Consider the following 17,469-nt stretch of genomic DNA (forward strand, 5'->3'; position numbering starts at 1 on the left):
CAATGTTGGACATGCAGTCGTCTCGTTGTAGGCTAAATGTCACTTAAAAAGCATCACAAGAAAAAACTCGACTGAATTGGCAGACACAGGTTGTTGCTGTGGTTTGATTTTAATGAGGCTTGCCCTATACCTCGGTTGTTAGGACTGTCAGCTTGGGACTTAAGGCTTTCCGTGTATTTGCTACGATAGTAGTATGCTGTTTCTGTCTTCATAGCTATTAGTCACCTACTTATCTTGCCTCAGATACAACTCGGATACCTCTTTACCGCTTTAGAAATCTTTCTTTTTTTCACATTGCTAATGCTGCTGTTTGCACTTCTCTTGCCCACAAATTATGACATTTTACTGGCCTTCCATTCACTCATTTTATCTTTTAGCGGCATATTCTGTGTTGTGCATGTAATGGAACATGCATTTGTTGCAAACTGTTCAGTATGCAGTGTCTTTGGGTTGATATGCTCTCTGAACCAAACTGTCAGAGATCTCTTTATGTTGACATGCCTGTGCTCTTAAAAAAATGCAAGCACCACCTGGATTGCTTGGATCCATCAGCTGCATTTTGTTAGTGCTATCTACATGTTTGTCTCAACATTTTGTTGCCATACCTGAGCCAAGCACAACAGAACATCCATCAATTAAAAAAAGAAAATGCTTAAATAAAGCAGGGGCATCTGGCGCTAGAGGCTATCCCAGCCAAATTTGAGCAAGAAGTACATCTGTGGGTGGTTTACCAGTCAATCACAGGCCTAACACAAACAAAAGATTCACATTCACACCCATGTACAATTCAGAATTACTAGTCGAACTCAAAAGTTTGTTTTTCTGCTGCCTTCCATTTGAAGTGGTGTCAGGCTTTCCGCTCGGTGAAGTCTGAGTAGCCACACCAACCTCGATTTTGCAATTCGAGATGGCAGCTGCAACAAAAATGGTTTTAAGACTGTAAAACTATTGTGCATGTGTCACTAGTTAACCTGTACATTGTGTTCATACCCAAGTATTGCTACTGATGGCAAAATTTGTTTACCATGATATGGAGAGAAAACAAAGCCTTTTTTTCTGACTGCTACTGAATTATGGTCAAGTTGGGTATGACATCACTACCAGTTCCAGTGTCCAACTTCCTTTGTATTAAGGTAAAAGGAATGCTGGCTTAGTCTGTGGGCAGAAAGTGGAGCATCCAGAGGGAACAAGTGTAGGCACAGAGAGAAAATGCAACCCTAAATGTTAACAAAATACAAAAGATACAAATTCACATAAATATGGTAACTAAAGTCAGCAAAATATGTATCTGTCTGCAGGACTGATCCAGCCTTCCTCCCGCTTTTCCTTCTTTTCTGTTACCAAACATCAGGATTTGCATCTTCCATTTATTCCAGTAGGAAAGAGTTGCAAGAGTATTTGAATGTGAGACAAGGTACATGGATAGAAGCAGAAATGCCTGGTATGGGCACATTCTTAAAATTTAGCCAGCGTAGTCTGACCCTCTGAACAAGTTAATTGAGTTTGAATGAAGTTTGAAACAATGTTATTAGCAAACAGCCAAGTCTGCAGTTTAGGATGCGTTTTATTATTTAAACTTAATTTATTCCCAGTGTCTGTTGGCAAAGTCCCACCTAAATATTTGCCTCTAATCATCCAGCCCTGCTCTCATCATGCAGATCACAATCAGTGTTTTGGTTGAGCTTTGTGATGTCTGTTTGAAAAAGCATTAAATTAAATTTTCTGCGAATTAAGTGTGCAGGGCTTTTTTTCTGATTTGTTTTCAGTCTCTTGCATTTTCTTTTGACTGGGTGCCTTTCCCCCCCCACCATCATGGATGCCCGACAACTCATCTTCACCTGAAATCTACTGCTGTAGATAGTCTTATGCTAACATAAGACTAATGCATGATGTTTTAAAGCCTGTATATGTACATGTAAATATAAACACATCAGACTGAGAGACTGAAACCACCTAGGACCCTATAAAGAAAACATACAACATTGCTTTTCACACCTTTCTTTTTTTTTCTTTCAAGTAAGAAGACGAATGATATGGTTGTGGCTCGGGATTTGCGAGTGAATGGAGATTAGCCTCGAGCATTGAGGTCACACTGATTGGCTCAATAGCACAGCAGGACAACAGCAGAGGTGACAACACACTTGAGGGGTTCGGATTGGAGTCATTACATTTCGCGACACCTCCAGAGCTGGCCTCCGCCTTCATTTGTACAAGCAGACAGGGGGTGGCCATCAAACTTCACCTCTGGCAAACTTAACTAGATGATGCAACCTCCACACCCAGCCAGCCTTTCATTGGCCAAAAGGACTGATGGGAAATAAAGTGTCATGTCACAGTTAGGCCTGTTGTGTATCACCATTGGCACTTTTACTCTCACTTAGCAGCGCCTTCGCTCTGCCTGCCGGTCAGTATGCAGCACGGGTGGCGCATAATCGTTACGGTAGCCATTCTTCTGCTTTATCTCCCATGCTTCAGTGAAGCTCAGCTCGCCCAACTTCCTCTTTTTAATTGCCTGCATGCTCATTAAAATTCTAAGAAAGTGCTTCTTAAAGCTCATTTAGTGTCACCTTAACTGGGAAGAAATAGCGGCAACACTTTGCTTGATATTAATGATTGGCAAATGGAAGATCTGAAAAAGAACGGGGTTGATGCACTGCTCCGAGGTCTCCTGCTTGGCCTCTGTTTCTTGTAATAACTAACTCTAGAACAGGAGAGTGAGTGGTTTTTACCTTTGATCAGTGATTTGATGTTCACACATACTTAAAATAATAAGTTTAGAGTCCTATTTAGTACCTGATAACTTGCTCATCTGTTCCACACTGCTCTTTCTTCTTAGCTGTATTCATTTGAGTCCATTCCATTCGCTACAATGTTATTTCATTTCATTCATTTCATTTCATTTATTTATTCATTTTCAGGCACAACAAATACCTATATTGAACATAAAATACACAAAACAAAAAACAAAACTTGCCTGAAAAAGGAGTGGGATGAAGAAAACTTATTAAATCCCACCCCTATACTCACTCATCAACAAAAAAAAAACAATAAACTTCCCGCAGCTACGCCCATCATTGCATACAGACCCATCAACAGCTCCGGGCAGATACAAGCATCTAAGCGGCAGCTCGCAACCAACAATTAGAGCCTTCATAACTGAATACAGAATATATAAATTATAAATTGCATTACCACAGGTAACAGGCAGTAATAACTACAAGTAACAGACACACATACATATACATACATATATATCTACACACACAAGTACATATATGTACATACATACGCACACTTTATTTTTTATTTTTTATTTTGGAATCCATACCAGCAATGGTAAGAGGACAGACATTACAGAGCACACTAAAACCCATCATTGAGTATACTGTGACCAGACCAACTGTTTGTAGAGAAATTTAAATCTATGAATATTTTTGCATTGTTTCAATTGTAAACTCAGACTGTTCCAGATTTTCACACCACATACAGACACACAAAAGCCTTTACGGGTTGTTCGAGTTCTGGGTAATTTGAATTCTCCAAAGCCTCTCACATTATAAACCTTTTCTCGAATTTCAAATCTAGTTTGTAAATTTGCCGGTAAACGTTTAGTAAAAGCTTTATACAAAATTATGGATGTATTGTAATTAACCAGATCCTGGAATTTAAGTAACTTTGCCTGAAGAAAGAATTTGTGAGTATGATCTAGATAACCAGCCTTGTGAATAATACGCAGTGCTCGTTTCTGTACTGTGACTAATGGATTAGTTGTATTTTTATATGTGTTTCCCCACACTTCCACACAATATGTAAGATATGGAAGAACCAGGGTACAGTACAGAGTACGAAGTGCATCTTTATCAAGGAATTGTTTCACTTTGTTCAAAACTGCGAGGCTTCTGGAAATTTTGGTTTTTATGTGTCTGACGTGGGGTTTCCATGAAATTTTGTTATCAATTATAACTCCCAAAAATTTGTTTTCACTCACATTATCAATTGGTACACCTTCAATGATAATTGGTAATTCTATATTATATTTTAAATTACCAAAAAACATTGCTTTAGTTTTATTTATATTTAATGATAATTTATTTATGTCCATCCATTTTTTTTTTTATTAATTTTAGCTCCCTGTTTACAGTCATTACAAGATCAGTATAATCATCGCTACTGAAAAATATGTTGGTGTCATCTGCGAACAGTATGAGTTTAAGTACTTGAGAAACATCAAAAATATCATTTATGTATACATTGAAAAGTTTTGGTCCCAACACTGACCCTTGGGGAACACCACATGTAATACCAAGTTTCTCTGAATGGTAATGCCCTATGCTAACATATTGTTCCCGACCTGTTAGGTAACTTTTTAACCAGTTACCAGCTTTCCCTCGAATACCATATCTTTCCAATTTATCCAGTAAAATTGAGTGATTGTGTCGAAGGCCTTTTTGAGGTCAACAAAAATACCAACTGCATATTTATTTTTATCCAGTGTATCAGTAATTTCTTCTACTGCCTCAATTATCGCCATTGAAGTGGTTCTTTGCGTTCTGAAACCATACTGACCAACATTTATTATTTGATGTTTTTCAAGGAATTTTTCTAATCTTGAATTAAAAAGTTTTTCTAGAATTTTTGAGAATTGAGGCAGTAGAGAAATAGGCCTATAATTGGTAAAACTGTGTTTGTCATTACTTTTATATAGTGGTATTACTTTCGCAATTTTCATTTTTTTTGGAAAACAACCGGACTGAAATGATAAATTACAGATATATGTTAAGGGACTAGCAATATTCAGAATAACCTGTTTAACTACAGACATATTTATGTCATGATAATCCATTGAAGACTTACTTTTATATTTTAATGTGATATTTATTACTTCTTGCTCATTTGTAGCTGAGAGGAACAGTGAAAAGGGATTTGATTTTATATTACTGATATTTGAATTGTCTCTTACATTTTAGTTAGCTTTGTAACCACACTTTGGTTATTTGAAGCTTTCTAAAACAAAAAATTACCTGCTATAATTTAGCTTTCAGTTTGTTTCAGATCATGTTGTAGTTTCAGCATCGTAATAAGAACTCTAGGTTAGGATTTAGGACTATCATGATCGAGGATTTGCACTGAACTGTAACTGGCCTCTTTCTTTAAATAGAGTTAAGTAGTTAAAACTGAGTAGCCTTTGGTTTAAGTCTTGGGATAAACAAAATATATTATAATAATTTTTTTAAAAAAGGCTTTCAGTCATCTACCTGGAAAAGAAAACAAATTGAAATTTAGGAAAATTAAGGCCTCCTATATACAGTAAAGCCTACAAACATCAGACGCATCTAGGACAAATGGGTTTACTACTAAAGCTAATTGTACTAGAAGCTTGTGTCATGCCTTTCATGCCAAAAACGCTCAGTGCAGTTGATTGGTATAAGACCATTTATATTACTGCACACTGTCACTGGATTCTTTCTGATTTTGTTGCTTGGTACGGTCTGTGTTATTCCCAAATAATGGACCCAAACTGTGATTTCTCTCTGGCTGGATCATTATTCCCCTGCATTACTCTCTGGAGGGTGACTACCTCTGTGGGATACAGGCTCCACTGGAATAAATACTGGTATTCATGTCAGGATTATGTCAGCATGTCAGGACATTGAGCTTAAAGACAGAGGGTGTGAATATACAATGTGATTACTTTTTGATTTACTCAGAGAGAGTTTCTCATGTGTCTGTGCTGCTTCAGCTCCCTTCAGGTTATATTCCATCCTTTGGCCGTTGACTTAGCATATTTACTAAATGAATGAAATGAATGTGGAAAAACAGCTGCCAGTCCTGCATGTGTGTGTATATGTATGTGTGTGTGTATATGTATGTATATATATATATATATTTTTCTTTTTTATGGCAGTGTGCAAACAAAATGCTAGCTGACTCATTTAGATTTCATCTGAGATGCAAACAGCTCCACTTTGGCAGCATCCTTTGAACCTCTAGCTGTTTTATCTCAAAAGCACTGATTACCATCTCTAATCTTGTTGTAAAAGGCACAAGTAGATGAGGCTCCAAGGTGTCTCATCCAGATGATGTCACTCATATTTTCCACTGTGGTGTCTCTGGTTCGTAGTGCATATATTCACCTTTTCATCTGTTGTTTTTGTTTTTTCTTGTTTTCTCCCCCACAGCTCATCTGAGAAGTCCCTACCTTGGAGAACTGCAGGTAATTACTGAAATGCTATTGCTGCTCATAAAATAATTTCTCATTTTACGCTGTGTCCGTTTACATTTATATTTGGTGTCTTTTATATCGGCGTATTTGCAGGAGTAATCAAGAATTGAAGCAAACACTCCCCCATTTGAGTCTGTACCCAGACCTGAAATTAGTCAATAATTAGTTAATAATTACACATGCCGCAGTGCTAAAACATTACGGGCCACGAGGCTCACCTACTTTCTCAAGGGCACTGACTGCTGTGGTTAACGTTCATACTACAATACATGGATTATTCAGATAAGCTCTCTGAAGGTTTCAAACTAAAAGTATTTAGTAAAAATATTTTCTATTTAAAACTGATTATTTTCTTGTTGGACCTGTTAGAACCTGAGAGAACAACATGCAGTTTATGCAGTGTTAGTGAGTTATATCGGCTAAGCTAAGTGCTTTTCAATTCTCCATTTGCAAAGCAAGGGCTGTGCATGTATCTAGACTTGATAAAATGTACATTTTGTGTGTTTGTGTGTGTGCATGGTGTGCAGTACAGACATGTTTTACATTTCCACAATAATCTGTGCTAATACAAGTGTTTTCAACCGCGCAATTGACAGCCCCAGGCATGTTCTTGTTTTAATAGTTACTTAAGCAATTTCTGCCCACTCAGATGAAACGCCATCATTGGCAGGTAGCAGAAGACTTTCTCTCAAGACCCCGTTGGTCTGTTTGTTTAGCCCGCATCTTTCAAGGATGTTTAGGCGACAACAGATAATGGATTAAATTTACTAATGTCTTTCATGGCTTATTAATTGCATAGTGGAAGACTGACTTTCTGCAGTGGTCATTAATCTTTTGTTTTCGATCCCATCAAAAGAGCCTTTGGGGGGTTAGCCTTGTACATATGCAGAGGGAATATAAATATCACACGGGTTTCTCTTTTTCTGCCCGAGTCCCAATTTCCATGCTGAATGCATTTCATTAGGGTTACAACTGAGTCGGGTACTAATCGCTGCCATTGTTTTTCTTTGTATTGATTTCTCATTGTGTTGTGGATGATAAATGATAGTCAGATGCGGTGATGTACTTTGTCCAATCTAAATGACTTAAACTCAAAATGTGTGGCACAGAGTGTAATGGGCCACAGCTTTCTCTGAGGCTCATCGGCCTCGTGAGCCATCGTACGTCTCCACCGACTGAGAGATCGGAGGGGAAGTGTTACTGTAGAAACAACTGTCTTAGCCTCAGGAAAAGTCAGTGCAGTCGCACCTCGTACATCTGCAAGAAGAGAGCAAGCACCCCAGAAATGGAGCTTTCTCCTTTTTCTGTGCTTCGTCTGTCTGTTTGTGTTTCGATCCCTTCTCTTTATCAAACATGCATTTGTCTTCATGCTGGCAGTTCAACATGTCAGTATCATGTTTGACTTTTTAATACTTCATTTAATGACCAAATTGTTTTGAAAATAAAAGGCAGAGGCAGTTTTATATGTAGAGTATAGCTAGGTGATAAGCATACAGTGATTGTAAGTCATTGTAAAATTGCACAGGTTGTTTTTCTTCTGTGAGGGAGCTGTGAACTGTTCGGTTTCCATAAAGCAGAAACTGAGTAAAGACCTGGCATTTTAGAGATCACAAACCCATCTGGGTAAATATTCAGTAAGCATAATTCAGGATTAGGAAGAGGCACCTCTTCACCAGTGATCTGATTACATGTATACAAGACTCTCTACCAAGAACAAGAGTATCAGGATGCATTCCCACATATAATGAAGCTGAGATCCATTCAGACAATTACATTTATTGTCGAATAAACTTCTGATTCAGATTAGATTAGATTAGATAGAACTTTATTAATCCCTCGGGTGGGTTCCTTTGGGAAATTCGATTTCCAAAAAAGCACAGCACCGACAGAAGTTACAGAGTTACAGAATATTATATACACACACACACACACACACACACACACACACACACACACACACACACACACACACACACACACACACACACACATATAAATACAGAGACAATATAAATAAAATATACGAAGGGGATAAATAGAATAAATAGGAATAAAAAATAAAAATACAAGTGAATTGCACATTTCAAGTATTGAGGTCTATTGCACTGTTGACTATTTACAAAAGTATTGCACAAAAGGTATTGCACAGTGAGGTGAAGAGGCACTACAGCTTAGTTGTTCCCCCCTCCTTTGTCCTCCTGTTTCCCCTCCCTCTCCCCTCCAGAGAGGAGTTAAACAGTTTGATGGCGTGTGGGACAAAGGAGTTTTTAAGTCTGTTAGTTCTTGTCTTTGGGAGAAGCAACCTGTCACTGAACAGACTCTTCTGGTTGTTAATGGCCGTGTGCAGAGGATGCCTAGCATTGTCCATAATGTCCATCAGTTTCTTTAATGTCCTTTTCTCTGCCACTGTCACCAGAGTGTCCAGCTTCATGCCGACCACCAGATTCACCAGAATAACTTCCTTATAACTCTTCTTTCTCGGGTAAATCATTGGTCAGATCTGTTCACCATGCATTACTTTGTGAAATGATTCTTTGTGTATAATTTGTGTCATAAAGAAATCTTCTAAGGTAGATTGAGAGGGAAGATTCATGTCATTAGACGGCCCAGCCAGTATAAAATTTCACAGTTGAAGATACTTTTAAAAAATGCTTTGAAGGTATGCCTAACATAGTCCCAAGTTCTTCAAAAGACATAAAGTTATTGCTGATCGCTGTAGAGATCAGTCCTGGCTGTACGCTGTATTGTCCAAGACTCGTGGGATAGCTCTAGCTGGTCAACAAAAACATGATCAAAAAATTGGGAATAAACAACTTTAAGTGCAATATCAAACCGTGACATTTTTAATGTGTTTTGGAAAAATCAGTATACAGTGCTGTGTGTTTTACAAGCTATTACAGCATAAAATCACAGAATAAATGGGCAAACACTACAGCTTTGACACTGCCTGATATGTAACAGCAAATGCAACCACCCTGCAAAGTGAAATAATAGTGCTTGAAACCAGCAGTTATTGTCAGATCATCACAGAGGCACCTGGCCAGCTGTCCACTTGAATACACTCCACCCCTCCTCAATGCCTTGAAGACACAGAAATATAAGGCTGTACATGGATGGATGTTTTCTATAACTATAATAGATTTCTATCAATTAGGGTTTCAAGAGTCATTTCTTATTTGATGTCAGAAGGGAGAAAAATTCCCAGATTTTACATATTGCTGATTGATAGCAGTATGTTGCTGGGTGGAGTGATACCTCTTCTAATTATTTATTTATTCATTTGTACATACATCATTCCAGTGCTGTAATAAGCTTGTTCACACGAGACATGTGCTTGTGTGTTTATTTCTGGTGGATAAATTAGCTATATTTACAGAAAGAGGTAAAACGTTCAGATAAAAATATTTAAAAGGAGAGCATTTTTATATTTTACCTGCTGCTGCTCCCTCGGTGTTGGCTCTACATGCATAATTCGTCACCTGTGATGTAACATTGTAAGCCAACAGACTTGAGCTTTGCTGGTCCTAGAAAACAGAATCACAGGAGTACCATATAACTGTCCCATTGACCCAAATAGAAAGTGGGCGTGAGGGTTTCTGGCACACAAATGAAACACTGTTGTGTGCAGCAAAATGTAGCCCATATCATAAATAAAGTATTTATTGGAGTGGTAAAACAGCTTTTGACTGAAATATGATATTCGATGACCTCTCCTCTCCCCTTAATGACGAGTTTTGACACCTCATTATAAATCAATAAAGAATTTGATGACCATTTGAGTAGTTTCTTCTTCTTCTTTTTTTTTTTTCCTTTCAATGGGCAGCTCATAGGTAGAGACCAACCTCGCTCTCTTCTGATGGAAAATCTGGGATTTTGTTCTATAACTAACCCTGCAATATGACAGAAACCACTCAGTTCAGAGAAGAGCTTCAAGGGTTATTCCTAGTAGGCTTTCAAGGGGAAAAGAGGCACTCTGAGCCAAATCCTAGAAGATTATTATTCTACATTCCCACTTGGCTACTTTTCGCTGCTCCCTTGCCACAAGGAGCCGCTACGGAAGGTATGTGGCCACGGTTACCCTTTGTAACACAACCCCAAAGGGGATTTGTGTCACCAGCTACAAACAAGCCAGTGTTGACCACTACAACGTTGTCCATGCAACACTTATGTTTTCATTTAAAACACCTTAGTCCTCACAAGTACGGACCCGCAGTAAATGGTAAATGGTGCTTTAAGAGTCCCTAAGAACCCCAAAGCACTTTACACATTCAGTCATCCATTCATTCACACACACACATTCACACACTGGTGATGGTAAGCTACATTGTAGCCACAGCCACCCTGGGGCGCACTGACAGAGGCGAGGCTGCCGGACACTGGTGCCACCGGGCCCTCTGACCACCACCAGTAGGCAACGGGTGAAGTGTCTTGCCCGATTACAAGGCGAACTCCCAACTCTTGAGCCACGATCGCCCCCGCAGTATACAAGAAAAGACACCCACAGAGGACACCAAGCATTTTCCATTATCTCAGCATTGACCAGTGGTACACACAAGGACACACAGCCTCAATAGTCTCAGTAGTCTCAATAATAAAACAAAAGCTAAGGAACCAGCTAAAACGAAATCATTATTGGGTGCTGAAATAAATACTGTTTCAATATTTGTAACATTGATTTTTATTTTTTTCCCACTGTTTGGCCCTTTCTTGCCTTTTGCATCCTTGGTAGATTGGTAATACGACTTTTTTTTTTTTTCACTTTAATACCTGGGCTCTAATCCTGTATGTGCTCATATCGATTTTCAGCCTCGGTGTCAAAATCTACTTTTCTCATATGTGACGTCCCAGTGTCACTCTTTCTTTTCCTCTGAAAATCCAGTTTCTGCATCATTTTCCAGCACATTAATTAGCTGGAGACACAAACCAGAAAGATGCTCTTTAAATCCAGGGAAATAAATTGTTTGGGGAAAATAGGAAACACACGAGTTGATTGTTTGGGTTCTGCTTGGTGCTGCCCACTTTACAGACATTCTACATTCTTATCTAATGCATTGTTAATAGACAAGAAAATGTAAAAATTGGGGGCAGAGTGCTTAGACATCTACTAGTGGGATTAGCAAAGCAAGGGCAAGCGGTAGAGATAAATGTTGAGCTCTAAAATAAGTTTTGAAATTCACTGCTGGGGCCTAAATGTAAGAAGTGGCCGCTGCTCTCCTCTTTAGTCAGTAGTTGTGGGGAAAAAATAACTATCCGAAATGGATTCACTATGTGTGTAATCTTCTACACAGATCAAAAAGGCTTCTGTTTCGCTCTGCACTTGCGCTCTGTGTCTATTCCAGTTTCTCATCTATTTTGCCTTTTTGGCATATTATTTATCAGACAGAGTGAGCGCTTGGTACAAAATGTCCTAAACAACATGCTGTGTGTGTACCAGACTAAGAGTCACTGTCAGAATTCAGATTGAGTTGTTTGATGTCTTTGGCTAATAAATACCTTTTCATCTTTGTTGCAAACTTAAAAATACATACACAAAAATGTGAGCGAGTATCCACGTATTAAATTGCACTGACACAGTTGACACAGAGTTTGTTGTAGACTGGACTCTCTGAAGCCACATGGGGGATGCCTCTCTCACAACAGGCCACCCCCACTGTGCTTTCTGACAGTCTGACCCCAGATCTGCTTTGATCTGCTTTGACTCAATCCCTTCAGTAAATAGCCAAGCACCTTTAGTCCTCCAAAAGTGGGAGTGCAAGATGCCAGGTTGTCAAATGCACAAAGCCTACATGTCAACACATTTATTCAACAGGTCAGTTTTGACAACAAGGCGGCTCAGTCACAGGATTCAGCTTTCATTCACACGCTAGCGAACCGAGCAGGATCTGACAAATTCAGACCACCAATGTTTGTCTTCTTCCTTCCCTTCATTCACTGCCAATTGTTCTAGTGATTGCAGAGGAATCCATTGACTCTGGTCACGCTTAACTAGATTGTGACTGTGGAGAAACATTGTGCACAGAGACATTAGACAGCTAATTTCGGCTTCTGTTTGCCTCGCTCGTTGTTGCTGTGCGTGACGCGAGAGGGGATGCAGGGAAATGTTAGAGCTGTGAAACGATTTAGAGCATGGCTGTATACACAATTGAAGTGACATGCCGCCCAATTTTGACTTCCCAAATTAGTATGGTAGTAAAATTTAATGACTCCAACTGTATACAAGTGTGAAACTAATGTTGCTGAAATGACCGTCTTATTGTTTGCTTTCAGTTCCATAAAATATCGACTGCTTTAACGACTATTGTAAACTCTCAGTCCCAAAGACCGAAAACTGTGAGATTATTTCAGACCTGAAGCTCCACCTCTCTGCCTGACTTTCTGCTCTGCCGTGTCTTCTCAGATGCCTGTGCCTTGGGGGACACAAAGTCTCGGGTGACTGACAGCTCCCAGTCCCCGAGGTACCACATCAGGACGGAGTCAGAGCAGGTGTCTCTGTACTCCCCGGAGCAGTCCTCCCTTCATGAAAGTGAGGGTCTGTTGTTGCCTTCTCTCTACATTCTGCAGCCCTCTCTTCTGCTCGCTTTCTCTTGCCTCAGCGTTGTTCCACTACACTGATGCCAGTTTTGAAAACAATTTTCTTTAATTTTATACCTTATGATTACACTCTTTATTTTTATTTTTTGTCTTTCACCGTTATATTCTTCAGGATAAACTGTTATCGGTATAAGCATAAGGTATAAAAGGCTGGATATTTACCATGGCACACTGAGTAATAGCTTGACAAAACTGTTACCCACCCCCCCTGCTGTGCCATTTGTCATTAGTAAGGCTATCCTAAGTAAAGGTCACATCTGTTATGAAACCCTTTATGATGTGTCCCTGTGCCTCTAACCGCTCTCCATACTCTCCCCCAGCATTTCATTCTCGTCTGTCGTTTTTCTCTCATTATCTCTCAGGATCTGGAGGGAATTCGTGTAACTCAGCTCAGATGAACTCGTACTCGGACAGTGGTTACCAGGATGCCAGCAGCAGCTACCTCAGCAGCCAGAACCTGGGCAAGGCTGAACTAAGGGTGCAGCATTCCTTCCCCGGTGCTGGCACTGGCACACTGATGAGGAATGCCAGGGCTGAGGGACAGGCTTCAGCCCAGGTACTGACGGTTGTTTAAGTCAAGATTTATCTCATCATACGTCTTGTTCAAAGGGTCGTGAAGTTTAATTGCTCCAGAATTGCTGTTGAGTTTGTTAGTGATTTATGGCTTTAATGCACAGAGGGATCGAGCACCACAACCTAATCACGCTTCTTACAGCTTCGTGTATAGAGAATGCTGAGAAACCAAATGGCGCCGTCACACAACAGAGGAGGGGAGCACAAGGAAAATAAATATGTCTCAGAGTAAAGTCATGCCCTGTAATGAATTGTTTTATGCAATGTTGTTTTATGCAGCATGTCATTATTATTACAGTACATAATTTTATAGCTCCTCCTGAATGTAAACTAACCCACTTTTTATTTTTTTTCTCTTGCTTGCAGGTCACAACAGCAGTGCCTGGCCGAGCTATGCGAAGGGTCAGCTCAGTGCCTTCTCGCTCTCACTCGCCAGCCTACGCGAGCAGTATGTCCCCCTCCCGTGGTTCCCTGCGTACCTCAGTTGGCAGTGCCTACGGCTCCCCCATTGTTACAGAACCCAAACCCCTGTCCGCCATCTATTCTACAACATTGCCCTCTGCCCAGCGAACCAGTACTACGGGCGGCGGTAGCAGTGGCTCACCCTACAACGCTCAGAAAAACTCCCCCGCTGCACTGCGTCGCATGGGCTCCACAAACTCTCGATCTAGCCGCACCACCTCACCCTACCAGGCCTCAGCAGGGTCACCCTCGGGCCGCATGGGCTCACCTCTGACGATGGTCGACAACGTCAACCCTCCGCTGACTAAACAGCCTACTCACACTTCGTCTCCAGTCAGGGCTAGTATGACTGCCGTGCCCCAGCACTACAGCTCCACTCTGCCCCGCTCCCTGCTCCACAACACTGACCCCTACGGACCCCAAAGTTACGACATTTACGAGAGAATGACGCGACCTGACAGCCTCGCAGGTGCTCCGCTGCACACACACATACGCACACACATACTTGCTCTGTACGGTGCATCAGTATTTTATATATCTTCTTTTGAAAGTCTCAGCATAAAATTACTGACGCTTTAATATCAAGTCTGCTAAAATAAGTTACAAGTGTTTTGTGTTTTGTTCCTCCTTTCTTGGCATGTTAAACGATACAGTTATGTTTGCTTTGTGCAGACAGGGATGCACTCTTGTATAATTATTTCTCAGGCATGTTTCTGACTCTTTTGTTTCATTTACTCAAGCTGAAAGCAAAGAGTGAATGCGAGGTCAGTGCTTGCCCTGGAGTGTCACCAAAACATAGTTCCTGCTCGAAGACAAATATTGGCAAATGTAGACTAAGAAACCAAGTCTAGGAATCGGTATTCATTAGCTTTTTTGCTAATTGAGTGCTCTCAAGCAAAAATACTTTAGTATTAAACAGCTTGTGCAGATCACACATCTGCTTTACTGATTACATTCTGATAGAAACCATATTATTATTATTTGATAGTCTGCCTTTAAACTATTGTGTCAGAGGAAGAACTAAGTTTAAATTATTTCCAGGCAGCTTCACTTGCCTTTTCTGGTTTCAAATAAATCAGTTGCTTCAGTTACCACACCTAAAAGAGGTGTAACCTTGCACAAGCGCAATTCACTTATGCTACAGTCACACAAAAGAAAACAGTGGTTGGCACGGTTATTACGACTGCATGCAACAACTTTGATCCGATTGCTTTTGAAATGGTTGCTTTGACGAAATTTCAGATTTGTAACTAGTGTGACTGAGGCGAGAGGGTTAACTACCGAACGCCACAGAAACCATGATTTTCAGCTGCCTTTAGTTTTGCTTTATGTGAGAATCAAGGCTACTGCTTGATATTACGCATGTGTGGCATTCATACAGGGGAAAAAACGTTTTGTTTTGTGGTTAAATAACTGACAGAGCATTTAATCATAAACACAAGGTGCCCCCGTAGTGGAAATAACAGAAAGTGAAGAAAATGATTCCACAAAACGTGATGGCATTCCTTCAAATCCATTGTTCTGATGAGTGCATTATCTAGGCTATATTGTGGGCAATCACTGAGGCAGGAAAGGGGGTGGCTTTGTGTGTGTGAGAGAAGTATGCCAGAGATCAGGAAGATAATTAATTGGAAAGCGTGCCTGTGCAAACTAGTTTGTCATTCTTAAGAGAATCCTGAGCAAATGAGGCAAAAACAAGAGCTGACTAGTGTTTGCTTGCTAAACACACGTATCTTGTCCCGGTGTTTTCCACACGGCAACAAGAATTGATGGACGGAGATCAGCCTGCAGCCTTTCATTTTCTGCTCCCGTTTTCTGTAGAATCTCCAGGACATTAGATCATAGTCTAGACAAATAATGACAACTACAGATAACCATGATTATTCAGTGGGAATTTCAAACTGATGAAACACTGCTCCGCTTTTGGTTTTGCCTCCACGTGATAAAATAACACGTTACTCAGAAAATCAGTGTAGTGTTACTTTGAGGTTAACTGACACTTATTTCCTCTTGACTTGATGCTGCTTTGGGATTTTCTCAGATGCCCTCGTTGATGGTGACGTACAAGGTGAATTTAGTTTTGTTTTGTTTTGGTGGTTGTGTTACTTCAGCTCATCATCTGTTCTGTTTACATAAAGGTGCTGTGTGTGTGTGTGCACGACTTGATCTTATTTATTTTATTTATGTCTAACGCTCATGTACGACCAGTTGCCATTTTTAACGTCTAATAAACACACGTGCATTGTAGCAAGATCACTGGGAACATGCTGCTAAATATCTTTACTTTAAATTTTGATGTAATGTATTAGCTATCCTTGTAAAATTTTAAGGGAAATACTCGCGCTTCAGGTAAATTCTGCAAACTCTGAAAGATTAGTATTGCTTTAAATTTCTGAAGGAACACGCAGTCCTTTAAGATGAAAAGGTTCAGCTGCGTAATAAAACGTATTTTTATTCATTTTGCTTGTAGCGCATCAACCAGATATTTATGATAAAAATTAACTGGCAAAATAATTTTTAATTGAGCGAAATTGCCTTTGCATCTGTTCGAGCTGAATCACATGGGATAATAACCAAAAAGGCAGAAGTTAATGATGGCAGCTGGGTGTTAACTGTGGAAGTGTAATGAAAGGTCAGTCTTGGCCTTGCTGCTAGCTGTTTCTCGTGACTGCATGCTGCTTCTTTCCTCAGTGGGATGGAACTGTCTTTAAATGTTTTAATTTTGGGTGAATTTGTTGTTTTTCCAGCCTTTTATTAAACATCACAGGCCTTTCCACATGCATTTGTATTTATTTATTACACTAGCCTGACTTAGTAGTAGTTCAGAGCTTATCATTGTTACTATGGAAGTGTTCTTAAAGTGAGATTGTTTTTTTATTACCCAGACTCACTGCACACACAAACACAGATGTTGCTACTTTGACTGATGATGTCTCCAGCAGAGCCAAAGGGTTGTCAGCCTCCTGAGTAGTGTAACAGTAATAGTAGAACAACTTCACTCCTCAGTGTCCACAGCTGTGTGTGTGTGTGTGTGTGTGTGTGTGTGTGTGTGTGTGTGTGTCGTCAAGGGAGTATAAATCTGGCCAACGAACCGAGCTTTCTGTTCCTTCTGCTTTCCTTCATTTCTTTGTCACCTTCTTTGTCCTCCCCCTTACAGTCTTCCTTTTTGTCACAAACGCATCATCTGCACTTTGCAGTAATTTTTCACAAGTGTCCGATGAGCCATAGTAGAAGGAAATGGGACGATCACACAATCAGACTCAATTGCAAGCATTTGGCAAACACCATCCAGCAGCCTGAACTTGATGTTGTAGCTCTTGGTGGTTTTCTGTCAATATCTATCAGAAAGTGTTTTTCCTCCCCCTCCTCCTCACCTTTTTCTTGGTTCATCACACACTTTTTGGTTCTCTCTGCTGCCTTTTTATCACACTTCTGTCCACCTTTTTGTGCTTCATTTGTGCCCTTTCGCCTCCCTCTACTCTTCCGACTACTCATCCACCTGGCTCCCCTCCCTGCGCTGTCACTGGCATGATCTCAGAGCTTCCCTCTGCTGCTGAAAAATGGAAAATGAAGATAAATTGTCCCTAATAATGTGCTCATTACGCTCCATGTCCCTTTCA

General features: G+C 40.1%; 1 protein-coding gene across 1 annotated transcript in view; it reads left to right on the forward strand.

Annotated features, from left to right (window-relative positions):
• LOC309690254 (plakophilin-4-like) overlaps positions 1–17,469 on the forward strand; it is a 93,432-nt gene that overhangs the window by 49,415 nt on the left and 26,548 nt on the right. Inside the window, 4 exon segments of the mRNA XM_082507216.1 lie at positions 6,180–6,214; positions 12,621–12,752; positions 13,177–13,370; positions 13,754–14,318. Coding sequence (XP_082363342.1) covers positions 6,180–6,214; positions 12,621–12,752; positions 13,177–13,370; positions 13,754–14,318 — 926 coding nt within the window.

This window comes from Aulonocara stuartgranti, assembly GCF_965226115.1.
Source record: "Aulonocara stuartgranti genome assembly, chromosome: 16".
NCBI classification, from domain to species: Eukaryota; Metazoa; Chordata; class Actinopteri; order Cichliformes; family Cichlidae; genus Aulonocara; species Aulonocara stuartgranti.